The 16,085-nt window shown below is 41.8% G+C and overlaps 1 protein-coding gene across 2 annotated transcripts in view; it reads left to right on the forward strand.

Moving 5' to 3' along the window:
* Positions 1-16,085, forward strand: part of PUS10 (pseudouridine synthase 10) — a 131,721-nt gene that overhangs the window by 99,460 nt on the left and 16,176 nt on the right. For both annotated transcript variants that reach the window (XM_069768897.1, XM_069768898.1), the window contains exons 9-10: positions 10,155-10,219; positions 12,629-12,714. In XM_069768897.1, coding sequence (XP_069624998.1) covers positions 10,155-10,219; positions 12,629-12,714 — 151 coding nt within the window. The remainder of the gene's footprint in view (positions 1-10,154; positions 10,220-12,628; positions 12,715-16,085) is intronic.

A 16,085-nucleotide genomic window follows, 5' to 3' on the forward strand; every position in this document is an offset into this window, starting at 1 on the left:
ACAGTATAAGGGAACTACAGAGAAAAGAATTGACAAAAGATTTAAAGATATCAGATTGCTCAATTACCATAAGATGTGATTGTTGTATAAAATCCAAAGCCACAAGGATATCTATTCCAAAAGAAAGTGAGATGAAAAGCGAAAGACCACTTGATTTGGTGCATACTGACGTATGTGGACCCATGAAAGTGACTACATCAGGAGGCAATAGATACATGTTGACTTTTATAGACGATTACTCAAGATACACAGTCACATACTTAATTAAAAACAAAAGTGAAGTTTTTGATAAACTTGTAGACTATGTAACAAGATCAAGTAACAAATTTCAAAGGAAGCCAATTGTCATCAGAAGTGATAATGGAGGTGAATTTACAGGTCACAGAATAGAAGACTACTTAAGACAAAAGGGGATAGAACACCAGAAAACTGTTCCATACACACCTGAACAAAATGGAGTAGCAGAAAGGAAAAACAGAACTCTAACAGAGATGATAAGAAATATGCTGACGGATTCCAAACTACCAGAGAAATATTGGGGTGAGGCAGCAATGACAGCTACTTATCTACAGAACCGACTTTTTTGCAGAAAACTGACGAAAATTCCATATGAACTGTGGCAAGGTATGAAACCAAGTGTCAATCATTTAAAAGTTTTTGGATGTAAAGTTTTCATATTCATTCCAACAGAAAAACGTTCCAAACTTCAAAACAGATCCATGGAAGGAATATTTGTTGGATATAGTGAAAATTGCAAAGGATACAGAATCCTAGATCCCAAAACAGACAGAGTTACGGTGAGTAACAGTGTGACATTCATTGAAGATTTGAATGAAGATATTATGATTTCAGTTGAAACAAAAAATGAGAAAACCAATAATGACACAACTGAAGAAATATCTGATGAGAAAGAAGTAGAAGTTAATGAAGAACAAAATACTGAAAGTGAAGAATCACAACTACAAACAGACACAGAACCAAGACATTCAATGAGAGAGAACAAAGGAAAACCACCAAAACGTCTCTCATACAAGACAAGCACAAGAAAAATCTATGAGCCCACTTCTTGGGAAGAAATATCTAAACTGCCTGTTGGAGAAGACTATGATGAGACATTTGCTCCAGTTGTCAAACACACTACAATAAGAACTTTACTTACAGTTGCAGCAATGAAACAGATGCAACTGAGACATCTGGATGTAAAGACAGCTTTTCTGAATGGAGATTTAACAGAAGACATTTATATGGAACAACCTCCAGGATTCAAAGATGAAAGAAATCCAAACAAAGTTTGTAAACTACAGAAAAGCATATATGGTTTAAAGCAAGCAGCTAAAGCGTGGAATGACAAAATCACGGAAGTACTTACAAATGAAAAATTTCAAAGAAGCAAAGCTGATCCATGCTTGTACACAAAAAGGCTGATTAATAGATGGATTTACATACTCATATATGTAGACGATATTTTGATTTGTTTTGAACAAGAAAGGGATAACGAAAACATTCTAAAAATCCTGAAGCAACATTTCGAAATCAAAGACTTGGGAAATGTAAAACAATATCTAGGAATACAAGTAGAAAGAGAAGAAGATGGAAGTTTCCTACTGAATCAAAATCACATGATTCAAAACATAACAGAAAAATTTGGATTAAAAGATGCAAAAACAGTAAAGTCTCCAATGGATACTAATTATCTCAAAGAGATGAACAGTTAACAAAATATGCTACCAAATAATGAAGAATACAGAACAGCAATAGGAAAACTACTGTATCAAGCAACCGTTACAAGACCAGACATCGCAGCAGCAGTAGGAATCCTGAGTAGAAAGGTATCAAAACCAAATAAAGCTCATTGGAATGCCGTGAAGAGAGTAATACGTTATTTGAAAGGAACTAGCAATGTTAAGCTGAAATTACCCACAAGCGATGATTGCATTTTAACAGGATATGTTGATGCAGATTGGGCTGGAGATCCAACTGACAGAAGATCTACCAGTGGACATATTTTTTTCCTCTCAGGTGGACCAATAAGTTGGACAAGTAAGAAACAGTCAATTGTAACACTATCTTCAACAGAAGCAGAATATGTTGCCGCAGCACACGCGAATCAAGAAGTACTGTGGTTAAGACAATTGTTGACAGAATTAGGACAACCACAGTTGGCACCAACAAAACTAAAAGAGGACAATCAAGGATGTCTTGTTCTTGCTCAGATGGAAAGAGTCAATCCAAGAACCAAGCATATTGATGTGAAATATCATTTCTTGAGAGATCATCAGGAACAAGGAGTCTTGAAGTTAGAGTACTGTCCTACTGAAGAAATGACAGCAGACATTTTCACGAAGGCGTTGAATGCTGATAAACATCAGAGACTAATAAAAAAGTTGGGTTTGATTGAATAAGTCCTTACTGTTGAGAAAGGGTGTTGGCATATGCAACAGATTGGGACATATTATAAGTGAAAGGAGGACTTTATACTAACCAGACAGCAGATGGCGATAGTGTGTAAAGTCATATACTTGCTGTAATGTGGGGAGGGAAGCTCTCAGTGGTTGGTTGTTTTCTTACTTTCGGTTTTGCTTTTCTTCATGAATGTGTTGTCTTCAGTGCACGGACTATGTGACACTGAATTGTATCTCATGTTTATCCAGTATGAAGTAAATACTGTTTACTCAAGATATCTTGCTGATTGAAGCTCTCCTAAGTACAGCGGTGACTGCAAGAAGACGCACTCTGCAACACTCTGTACTGGCTGTGAGCACAGCGGCCGGAAAGCAGAAGCGGTGACGTCACCGCTCTGCTTTCCGGCCGCTGTGCTCACAATGAGTGCAGGAAAGCACAGCGCCGAGGGACAGACAGCCGAAGGTAAGTATGAAGGGTTTGTTTTTTTTACTTTTAGGATGGTATCCAGGTTAAACATCGGGTTACTAAGCGCGGCCCTGCGCTTAGTAACCCGATGTTTACCCTGGTTACCAGCGAAGACATCGCTGAATCGGTGTCACACACGCCGATTCAGCGATGTCAGCGGGAGAGCCAGCGACCAAAAAAAGTGCTGGCCCTCTAGCCCCGACCAACGACATCACAGCAGGATTCTGATCGCTGCTGCGTGTCACACTGAACGATATCGCTAGCGAGGACGCTGCAACGTCACGGATCGCTAGCGATATCGTTTAGTGTGAAGGTACCTTAAAGGTACCTTCACACATAACGATATTGTTAACGATATCGTTGCTTTTTGTGACGTAGCAACGATATCATTAAGGAAATCGTTATGTGTGACAGCGACCAACGATCAGGCCCCTGCTGGGAGATCCTTGGTCGCTGAGGAAAGTCCAGAACTTTATTTCGGCGCTGGACTCCCTGCAGACATCGCTGAATCGGCGTGTGTGACACGAATCGGCGTGTGTGACACCGATCCAGCGATGTCTTCACTGGTAACCAGGGTAAATATCGGGTTACTAAGTGCAGGGCCGCGCTTAGTAACCCGATGTTTACCCTGGTTACCAGCGTAAAAGTAAAAAAAAAAAACACTACATACTTACCTACCGCTGTCTGTCCCCGGCGCTCTGCTTCTCTGCACTCCTCCTGCACTGGCTGTGAGCGTCGGTCAGCCGGAAAGCAGAGCGGTGACATCACCGCTCTGCTTTCCGGCCGCTGTGCTCACAGTCAGTGCAGGAGGAGTGCAGAGAAGCAGAGCGCCGGGGACAGACAGCGGTAGGTAAGTATGTAGTGTTTGTTTTTTTTACTTTTACGCTAGTAACCAGGGTAAACATCGGGTTACTAAGCGCGGCCCTGCGCTTAGTAACCCGATGTTTACCCTGGTTACCCGGGGACTTCGGGATCGTTGGTCGCTGGAGAGCTGTCTGTGTGACAGCTCTCCAGCGACCAAACAGCGACGCTGCAGCGATCGACATCGTTGTCGGTATCGCTGCAGCGTCGCTGAGTGTGAAGGTACCTTAATTATCTACAAGAAAAGATGGTTGTACGACATCATTTCGTTTTAGACACACAATGCCTCAGCACACTGTAATTAATGAATATACAAACTCCACTTTTGCTTTTTGATCAGAAATTGCAAGAGTCATCGAACCACATCAAGGTGGACCTTCTATATGGATGGTCCTTACTACTTGTCTCTGACTTCTTGATGTGCCAAGGGTTTACATATAAGCTGGACCTTACCCAGTTCAGGTGAGGCCTAGCTTGACGCATAGACTTGAGTGATGGGGACCATTCATACAAAAGGTACACTTTGATGTGGTTGGATGGATTTTTCCCTTTTTGAACAATAAATGTTTACTAGGTACCCTATGTTTTTAACCTCTCTAGCTGTATTGGAGTTGATGTATTAATTAGTCGCAGCGTGCTTACGCATCGTGTTTGTATATTGGCCATATAGCGTATTTGTGCACCTGTACTTTAATATTAAAATGTGCAGATCATTTATTATTTATAATTCCTATTTATGTCATGTTCTACCACAGGAACCTCCTAGAAGATGATGTTTCTGAGCATATTTTTACCACCTTAGATACACCAAGCATGATTTTATCATATCTGGTTGATATTATGTTCCCTGATCAGAGAAATATCAAAACATTGTTTTGAAATTAAATTAATATAGAGATGGCGCTGGAATGTTGCACGCACCTGATGTGAGCTGGAGTTGGCCAGTCTACATAGGGACCGTGACCGTTACCTGCTCGTTAGCATGTCTTTGTTAACGAAGAAACCAAAAGAGAGAGCATTTACTCATCCTGCAGACTGTCATCTCCTGACTAATGTGTCTGTCGCCATACTGACCATTATGCTTATAGTTCTGCATTGATATTCAATTTTTATTAATCAAATTCAAAATCATACCTGTAGTGATATAAATGGAAAAATATATATATATACTCTATAATCGACCAGTATATAAGGGTTAACTCTAACATTCCCACTACAGTTGGTGTTTCAATGGGTGGTTCCTGATTTTACCTGCTTTAAAGACGACCATTCACCGTATTTTGTAATTGTCATAGTTTTTAAGGTTGAAGGTAGGCTTTAATGGAATCTGCCAGCAGGTTTTGCTATGTGTTCTTACAGGGGGAGAGGAACACGATGATAAAAAGGTCCAATGTAACAAAGCCTTATTAATTAAACGACCCGTGTGAGCAAGCAGGGGAAACATATGACACACATGTACAGTGATCATGTGCTTATGGGGTGTGCAGGGTGGGATCAGTTCCCTCCGGACCCACCCAAAGACAGTCTCATGTATTTAATAACTACGATAATATGTTCCTAACATCATGACACCGTTATTTGTTTATTCTGATTTTACTTGAATGATATGGTGGCCATTTATAATTAATATGACCTATGTATGCATGCCTATGTGTATATTCTTAGATCCTCGGAATTATTATTTAATATGGTTTATATGATTAAGCGCAGATGTTCCACTATGTTGACTATACAATTATATGATGCTATACACATATGATTATGTGAAGATGTTTACTATGTTGACTATATAATAATATAGTATTACACATTTACTCTGTATGTCACCCTATGTTTTCCTACTATATATCCTACCACCAATCGAATGATAAATGAGGACATCCTTGTATATATTTCAGTGCTGCGGTGTAAGTGACGTGTTGTATTGTGTGTTATGTTTTTTAATGCATTGCTTCCAATATGCATCCTTTGCCCTTGCTCTCAGGTAGACCTATTTTCCCCCTCTTAGTTACTATTTCTCATAGGCATGGACACCCCTTACTATTGGTCTTTGGAATCATATCATATATCCGTTGGGCTTGCATGCATGCTTTGTCCCCGTTATCCCCGCCATCTCTCTGCATCTGTATGTAGCGGTTGACGTCTGACCACTTCACCCAAGTCATCTTAACGTCACATGTCGCAGACGCCGACCGTCACTTCCGGTCCACGGTGACATCCCCTTCCATTTTTAAACCCATGCACCATACTTACACTATGCCCCCTGATGAAGGCAGATCCGAAACCTGCGTAGGGCCGGACGCACAGGTACTGTGGAACCCATACATTGCATTTATTCCAGGTGATATATCGGCCAGTAGTCGGTCATGGTTATTGACCATTTTGTTGGAGTCCACATGGTTACTTGATGTCTAACATTTGGTGCTCATTGCAGGGTATAATTATACTTGGTCAATATATATCACCATCATATAATATTGTTGTGATTCATGGTTTATATATACTGATCCCACCCTGCGCACCCCATACACACCTGATCTATGTACACGTGTGTCCTTTATTTCACCTGCTTGCTCAAACATGCATTTTAATCAGTAAAGCTTTGTTACATTTCTATATTTGATTTGACTTTTTGATCATTGTGTCCCCCCACCCCCACCCCTTTGATTTATGTCTGTGACAATTTGTTTCTACTAGTCCCACTAATTAGTAGCATTATGGATATTGTGTAATTTTCGGTCACATTCATACAACTCTGGTTTGCCTATGCTACTTCTTTCATTATGTGTTCCGAGAGCAGCATAATATAAGGGCAGAGACACTGATTTCAGCAATGTGTCACTTACTGGGCTGTGTGTTTCTGTTTCCATAAATTTAGCAGGAGATTATCACTATCTATCTGCCTCTTGTTTGCTGGTCCAACCACGCGTACACCACTGATTAGCCGATCTGTCAGTATCCATTGTACAGAAAAAGATGACTCTGAGTGGTGTTGGCGAGGCTCAACATTCCAAGCTCTGCTAAATCTGCAGCAGAGAAAACTGACACCGTCACAACTGCTTCACTCAGTAAATAAGTGACACATCACTGGAACCAGGATCTCAGCACCTCCGTCATGCTGCTGTCAGATTACATAGCAAAGCCTGCTGACAGATTCCCTTCAACCCCTTCCTGACATTTGCAGTATATATATACATCATGGTTGGGAAGTACTTCATTGAAGTATATATACGTTATGGAGATCGCCCGCTGAAAGTAGGCTGTGCGCGGGCAATTGCCACTGGGTGTTCAGCGGAAATGCGCTTCTACGGCTTCTTCTAGCCCCCCACCTGCCTGAGATGTTTGAAACATTTTTTTCAGCGTAGCGTAGGTGTCTGACATTTTCTGTCTGGCTTCTTCCATTTGTACCTGGTGCCAGTATTGCAGGATTGTCCTCTTCACGCCAATCAGACATGGCTGCAATAATCGCCCACCTTTACTATCAACCATAAACGGTTCCATATTCACACCGAAGAGACCGCAGTGCTCACAGAAGTGCACAGTCTGTTCAGAAGTGCCAAAGGTTGAACCCTCACTGATCATGTAGTGTTGATATTCTGATCCCAGACACCCCTTTTAAGGGGTTATATCATGTCAACACTTTGTTCTTATGTGATTAAATCAATAGATCAAAATAATTTATAGCATTTGCAATTTCTTACAAATTTTTGCTTCCATCCCTCCCTGCTGTAGCTACTGTTTATTTCCTGATTGGTGAACAACGTACAACGATTGAAAGGGAATCTGTCAGAAATTGTTACCCCCCACAATCCTTTAAAATGATTGAAGACCCTTAAAGCATAAGCCAGTCAATCCCTTTCTGACCTCAAAATAGACCCTGAAGCAGTGACAAATTGCACTTTAAAATTCAGTTTGGAAGTGCATTGGGGTGTGATGATGCACTTACAGCTCTTTGGTCTCCATTGTATTCCTGAACGAGCAGTCCCCTCCCCTGACTAATTGACAGGTCATTCGCTCTGGTACACTGGACACTGGCCTCTCACTCAGCCAGAGGAGAGTGCTGATTGTTCAGAGAATGTGAGAAGCTGTAAGTGCATCGTCACACCCCAATGCACTTCCAGACTAAAATTTAATACATGATTTTGGAGTCATAAAGGGATCAACTGGCTTATCTTTTAAATAGCTATACCGTCAAGTTAATGTTTCTTTGGGAGGCATCTTAAGAGTTAAGTTTGACAGGTTTCCTTTAACTGTGCCTGATTGTAACGGGAGTGGTGGAACCACTGTGCCATGGTCCGAGGAGAGCCTGGAGGGGTGTAACTAGGTGAACACCTGCCCTGAAGGAGAGTAAAGCTGGTACCGGCAAATACGACTGGTATACAGATAAACACAGGCAGGTGCACACTGGTACAGCTGGTATACAGAAGGGCACAGGAAAGTGCAGGCTGGTATACAGAAGAACTGATGCTGGCTGGTATACAGATAGATGCAGGCTAGTATAAACAAGGGCACAGGCAGGTGCAGGATGGTATACAGATTGGCAGGTGCAGGCTAGTATACAGATAGGCACAGGCAGGTGCAGGCTGGTATACAGATAGGCACAGGCAGGTACAGGCTGGTATACAGATAGGTACCAGCTGGTATACAGATAGGCACAGGCAGGTGCAGGTTGGTATACAGAAGGGCACAGGCAGGTGCAGGCTAGTATACAGATAGGCAGGCTGGTATATATAGAGACACAGGCAGGTCCAGGCTGGTATACAGATAGCTACAGGCTGGTATACAGAGAGGCACAGGCAAATGCAGCTTGATATACAGAAGGGTGCAGGCTGGTATACAGATAGGCAGGCTTGTATATATTGAGGCACAGGCAGGTGCAGGCTGGTATACAGATAGGCACAGGCAGGTGCAGGTTGATATACAGAAGGGCACAGGCAGGTGCAGGCTGGTATAGAGATAGGCAGGCTGGTATATAGAGGCACAGGCAGGTGCAGGCTGGTATACAGATAGACACAGGGAGGTGCAGACTGGTACTGGTGGGCACGGCTGATATACAGGCAAGCTGATGCTGGTGGGTACGGCTGAAATACAGCCAAAAGGTAAGTATGGACAGACAGGTACAGAACCGGTAACTGGACTGTACTGTCGACCTGACAACAAGAAAGCGTGCTAACTAAACACATTTCTCAAGCACCTCCATACAGGAGGAGGTGCCTTAAATAGTAAGTTTTCCTCAGCTATTTGCTGGGGTGCTGGGGACTCTTTAAGACGGTGCGCGTGGCCCCCTTAAGAAGGTGGGAGCGCGCGCCCTAAGCACAGTGCCCAGGGATCTGCGTGCCACACGCTTACCCCGTGCAGCCGCCCACAACACAGGAGGAGAATGTGCGGGAAGGGGGCCACGGCGGTGAGTGAACCAGCATTCCTTCCGGGGAAGAGGGGCAGCATTCAGGGACGCCGGCGCTACACTGATTTAGGCGACTGTTATTATTTTCTTTGTACATTTTGGATTTTCTTATATATTGGTGTCATTTTCTAAAAATTAAATTTTGCTTATGACATATTACCTTGAGTTAGATAACTCCCCCCCCCAAAAAAAAATTAGATCTAAAGAAAACAAACCATTCTTTATTATTAATAATAATAATTGTATTTTCTAGCACCAACATTTTCCGCAGCACTTAACAATTCAGAGGTGACATACGGTATACAGACAAAAAATACATATTAGAGTAACGTATAATTCAATAGATACCAATAGCAGTGAGGGCCCTGCTCGCAAGCTTATAATTTGTGCTTTGGAAATTGATATGGAATCCCCCTTTTCATGTTGTTCCAATGCCAATTTTCTTGCAGTTTCCACCCCAGACGTTAAACATAATACTAAGCTTACACTTCCTGTTTCATATAAAAGACTTTTCATCAGTCTCATTGTCATCGCAGACAGAATTCCAAGAAAGGATAATATCCGCGTATACAGCAGATTACACAGGATTCACCAATCGCTGTAGGTGATGGCCGGTCACAGCTCACATCTTCCTTCTCCCACCCCCTTCCAAGTGGGGTATGAGATTAATATTAGGCTTATTGGTCAGGGTGGAAATTTCAATAATATAACTTTTGGGGAAAAGCGAAAGAGACCGCGAACCCCCCACTATTATGGAGCAGCTCTTTGTTGACTAAACCACTGAACAAATGCCTGATCTTTCCCATGAAGGAGGTAGGTAGACTATGTAGATTTGCCTCCTCTTCTGGTTTAGAAGCCACATATGTGAGCCTTCACCTGTCTGGAGTTCATTTTTTATGAAAGAACAAATATAAAGTGTATAAACAATGGCTGTGTCGTGGGTAGCCGCATCCGCTGCATGTTTTTCAGCTGTTTCTTTTCCCTATAGATAATGGTCTAATGCTTTTTCTTCTTTCTGCAGTCTGTCTTCACTAGAATGGCTGTTGTGAAGGCTCTAGACAAGATAAAAGACAATGATTTCTGCAAGTGAGTTCCGTTAACTCTACTTCTCGGTACCAAATAATACAATTTTATATAACAACCGCACATTTTAGAATTTTCCACACAATCATGTGCACAAAATAAGCGGACTATTTTAACCCATCATCATAACTATATGACTGATGCTACACAAAGATGATACCAAGGTCTTTTTTAAATGTGGAAAAATACAAAGCTTTATTATTAAAGGGATACGGAAGGGTATACACATAGCTGATCACACATATGGAATGCAATACAAAAAATGGCCATGCCGGGACCTGGTGCCATAAATCAGGGGTATCAGTGATCACTCAGATGTAAATAGTATTTCTCCCTTATAACAAAACCTCGTAATAAAGCCAAATCCTAATGCTATGTGATGCCAATATACACCCAATCATTATTACACAGCCAGGTGGTGCCATATCACAAATAGGGTAAAGCCTCACTAATAGTGAGTAGCTCAGTAAATGCACAATACACAATAGCAGGACAATCCGACATTTGCACCATAACCTAGCATAATAAATAGCATTAGCAATAGTTTATAATAGTTACCAGCAGTTATGGAATTATGAATATGGTCCAGTGACCAGCGCGTCCGCCCCGACGCGCGTTTCGGACTTTCCTTCAGGCCCCCTTCAGGCATCATATAGCATTAGGATTTGGCGTTATTAGGAGGCTTTGTTATAAGGGAGAAATACTATTTACATCTGAATGATCACTGATATCCCTGATTTATGGTACCAGGTCCCGGCGTGGCCATTTTTTGTATTGCATTCCATATGTGTGATCAGCTATGTGTATACCCTTCCGTATCCCTATACACTGTGTTTTAATAATAAAGTTTTGTATTTTTCTACATTTAAAAAATGACCTTGGTATCATCTTTGTGCAGTTCTCAGTACCAAGTATATGATTAACAGAACAGTGTGGGGGAGGGGCTGATAAGAGGAAGCACACAATACCTGATACTCGTTACTGATCTGCTGATTAATTATTTCACAATTCCTCCTGTCTTCTGTTTTTGGAAGTGATTCAGAGTTCACAGAAGTAGCGATTGCGTAGCCTGCAGAATACCCCCCTTGGTTGGCCCACTAGCGTAATGGTTCTAGATGATACATTTGTGGAATATTTCTTATCCTCGGAGGATGGTAAACATTTCTTGAAATAACGTGAAAAGTCACAATTTCATTCTTCTCTAAATTTTTGCTGGGGGAGACCAAAATAATTTTATCTCATTGCTATGTATACTTTTTATACATTTTTATTGATGGAGGTCGTGCTACTGAAACTGCCCCTTTCCATGTGCCCTTTTCTATATGACTCTATGGAACTCCCCTCTTAGAGTTAGATTTCCTCTTTGATGGGGGTCTCACATTTGATTCATACACGGAGACCCTCCATACGTAACATAGTGGAGATTCATCCATATGGCATGTAAAAGTTTGGGCACCCAAGTTATTGTGAACGGTCAAGCAAGTTGAAGATGAAATGATCTCTTAAAGGCCTAAAGTTAAAGATGACACATTTCCTTAGGATTTTAGGCTATATATATATATATATATATATATATATATATATATATATACTGTATATATATATATTCATCTTTTAAGTTTTTAAAAATTACAAAAAGGAAAATGGGTCAGTGCTAATGTTCTCAATATCAGTCATTTTGACCCGGGTTGCCCATACTTCTACATGCCACTATGCACATTAGATACCTGTCGCCTGATAACTATCTCAGTCCAAACTCTTATACAAAAGCGAGTTTGCCTGGCCGGTATCTCCTGATGGACAATGCAATCGGGAGTACAAAATCATACATGCCCAATCGACATCATCCCATACAACCAGTCGGCCAGTGCCACCATACACATTAGACTGTCGACTGAATTCATCAATATTAGCAGGTATGGCTGACATTAGCCTAATGTGTATGGAGGCCTTAACTTTACATTTTCACCTTAGTGGCTGATATGAAACAGATCCTGTTTAAGGGGATGTTCCAACGTCATATCTGGGACCCACATCTGTATCTACGTCTTGAAACTGCTTTGAATCGAGAAATAACCACCCATTTGTAGATATACCATAAAAGTCCAAGCTGGAACTAACCCTTCAAGGCCTATATAAAAATTACGTGTCATTGGATTATTTAGCCAGAATTTTTATGGACCTTTAATCTTGAAAAGTTTGTTTGCCACAGGAATCTTGTTCTGCGCAGCCATTCGGCCAGACTATAAGTGATGACGTTCTGACGTCCTGATGACCAGTTACCTGACCCTCCAGCCAACTAGTGGTCAGGTCGTTGGCAGATGGGACGTCAGCACTCGCGGATTTAAGATTAGGCTTTAAGGTTTCATTACTAGCAATATATGTTCTGAATGACTTGCATATATTTTATAGCCACTTTCCATGGCCTCCATCTTCTCCAAAAACAACGTGCCAAGTCGTTGACATACAGTGCAACCACGCATCAGTTTTCGTGGCAGGTAATTCATATTTTTCCTTTATTTTTTGTGTATTTTCCACTAATTTGCTTAGAGCCTATAGCCTGGATTCCTGTACCTCCTGCTGAGCTGAAGACTGTGTTCCATATTGTGTAAAAGATATCTACACAAGCATTGAGACCCTTTATATCCTCATGATCATTTCCACTGTGGAAAAGCCACAGCAGCACAATCAGTACAAAATTGTGTGGATTGTACTGCTGATATACTGTGGAATTCCCACAGATTTCACCACAAAATCCACCTAATAAAGTTAGAAGTAATAAGTTTTCAGATCCACAGTGAATGTCAATCTGTTCTACGCAAAAGGTCATCTACGGTGCTGCTACTGTAATAATCAGTGTATTTTCGGTCCAGAATATATTGACAGATCTGCATATCACACCCATTTGGACATACCCTTAGGACACCTTCACACATCCACGATTTCTGGACTGACTCTTGACCAAACTCGCTGGCCTCATGCCTACGAGGTCAGGTTCATAAATCGCAGTCTGAACCTCGCCTTGCTGAGTGCCTTGAGGAGATACATTTTCCACCATTTATAGTTTTTTTAGATGTGGTTTGGGGATTTTCACCTAGTTTTCTCTGCAGAACCTGTCAGGAGATAGGGAGCATTGATTGTTGGGGCTGAAATCATCAAAAATACATTTCTAACTTTTCAACCGAAATATAACTGACCCATATAAGCGCCCTTCTTTTCCATAACAGTCTTAAGTCTTCCATCCATGGAGTCTGTTTCTTTATCTGTTGACGATCATCTTTTAGGGCATCGCCAACCACAGCCTCCCAGACACTGCTCAGAGAGGTGACTGTTTTCCTTCACTGTAAGTCTCCTGTTTAAGAAGGTTCACAAGTTCTCAATAGGGTTGAAGTCAGGTGAGCAGAAGGGTCAGATCATTATTCTTTCATCGTTAAGGCCTTTACTGGCAGCCGAGCAGTGGCTACTTCGATGCTATGATTGAGCATTGTCCGGAATAAAAAAAATCATAGTTTTCCTGAAAGATGCAGACTATTTCCCCGGCTCTGCTTGAAGAAAGTGTCTAAAAAAACTACTTCCAGAAGGTTTGGGAGTTGATTTTGAGTGCAACTTCAACCAGAAAATGTCCTACTATCTCATTTTTAACCCCTTAATCCCATATGACGTACTATCCCGTCGAGGTGACCTGAGACTTAATTCCCAGTGACGGAATAGTACGTCATATGCGATCGGCCGCGCTCTCAAAAGGATCGCGGCCGGGTATCAGCTGACTATCGCAACTGACTATCGGGTGTCAGCTGACATCCGGCACTATGTGCCCGGCACATTAACTCCCCTCACACTACAGTGTTCCGGCATAGGCATAGGGAAGCATCACGCAGGGAGGGGTCCTCCCTGCGTGCTTCCCTGAGACCCTCGGAGCAACACAATGTGATCGCGTTGCTCCGAGGGTCTCCTACCTTCTTCTCCCTGCAGGCCCTGGATCCAAAATGGCCGCGGGGCTACATCCGGGTCCTGCAGGGAGGTGGCTTACCAGCGCCTGGTCAGAGCAGGCGCTGGTAAGCCAGGAGCACTGCCTGTCAGATCGCTGATCTGACACAGTGCTGTGCAAGGTGTCAGATCAGCGATCTGTCACTATAACATGATGCACAACCCCCCCCCCCCCCCCCCACCTGGGCAATGTTATAAAGTAAAAAAAAAAAAAGAAAATTCCTAAATAAAGAAAAAAAATTGTTCCCATAAATACATTTCTCTATCTGAATAATAAAAAAAAAAACAATAAAATTACACATATTTAATATCGCCGCATCCGTAACGACACCACCTATAAAACTGTCCCGCTAGTTAACCCCTTCAGTGAACGTGGTAAAAAAAAAAAAACAGGCAAAAAAGAACGCTTTATTATCATTCCGCCAAACAAAAAGTGGAATAACACGCGATAAAAAAGACAGATATGAATGACCATGGTACCGCTGAAAACGTCATCTTGTCCCGCAAAAATCGAGCCACCATACAGCATCATCAGCGAAAAAATAAAAAAGTTATAGTCCTCCGAATAAAGCGATGCAAAAATAATTATTTTCTCTATAAAATAGTTTTTATCGTATAAAAGCGCCAAAACATTAAAAAAAAGATATAAATGAGGTATCACTGTAATCGTACTGACCCGAAGAATAAAACTGCTTTATCAATTTTACCAAACGTGGAACGGTATAAACGCCTGCCCCAACCCCCCCTCCCCCTAAAAAAAAAAAAAAAAAAGAAAAGAAATTCATGAATAGCTGGTTTTTGGTCATTCTGCCTCACAAAAAGGGTTGGGGCTAGGGTTAGGGGTGTGTTTGGATTAGGGTTTCAGTTATAATTGGGGGGTTTCCACTGTTTAGGCACATCAGGGGCTCTCCAAACGCGACATGGCATCCGATCTCAATTCCAGCCAATTCTGCGTTGAAAAAGTAAAACAGTGCTTCTTCCCTTCCGAGCTCTCCCGTGTGCCCAAACAGGGGTTTACCCCAACATATGGGGTATCAGCGTACTCAGGACAAATAGGACAACAACTGTTGGGGTCCAATTTCTCCTATTACCCTTGGGAAAATAAAAATTTGGGAGCTAAAAAAAACATTTTTGTGGAAAAATATGATTTTTTATTTTCACGGCTCTGCGTTATAAACTGTAGTGAAACATTTGGGTTCAAAGTTCTCACAACACATCTAGATAAGTTCCTTGGGGGTCTAGTTTCTAATATGGGGTCACTTGTGGGGGGTTTCTACTGTTTAGGTACATTAGTGGCTCTGCAAACGCAATGTGACGCCTGCAGACCAATGCATCTAAATGTGCATTCCAAGCTCTGCTATGCGCCCAAACGGTGGTTTTCCCCCACATATGGGGTATCTGCATACTCAGGACAAATTGGACAAAAACTTTTGGGGTCCAATTTCTCCTTTTACCCTTGGGAAAATACAAAACTGGGGGCTAAAAAATAATTTTTGTGGGAAAAAAATAATTTTTATTTTCACAGCTCTGGGTTATAAACTGAAGTGAAACACTTGGGGGTTCAAAGCTCTCACAACACATCTAGATAAGTTCCTTAGGGGGTCTACTTTCCAAAATTGTGTCACTTTTGGGGGTTTCAATGTTTAGGCACATCAGGGGCTCTCCAAACGCAACATGGCGTCCGATCTCAATTCCAGTCAATTTTGCATTGAAAAGTCAAACAGCGCTCCTTCCATTCCGAGCTCTGCCATGCGCCCAAGCAGTCGTTTACCCCCACATATGGGGTATCGGCGTACTCAGGACAAATTGTACAACAATTTTTGGGGTCCATTTTCTCCTGTTTCCCTTGGTAAAATAAATCAAATTGGAGCTGAAGTAAATT

This window comes from Ranitomeya imitator, chromosome 5, assembly GCF_032444005.1.
Source record: "Ranitomeya imitator isolate aRanImi1 chromosome 5, aRanImi1.pri, whole genome shotgun sequence".
NCBI lineage: Eukaryota > Metazoa > Chordata > Amphibia > Anura > Dendrobatidae > Ranitomeya > Ranitomeya imitator.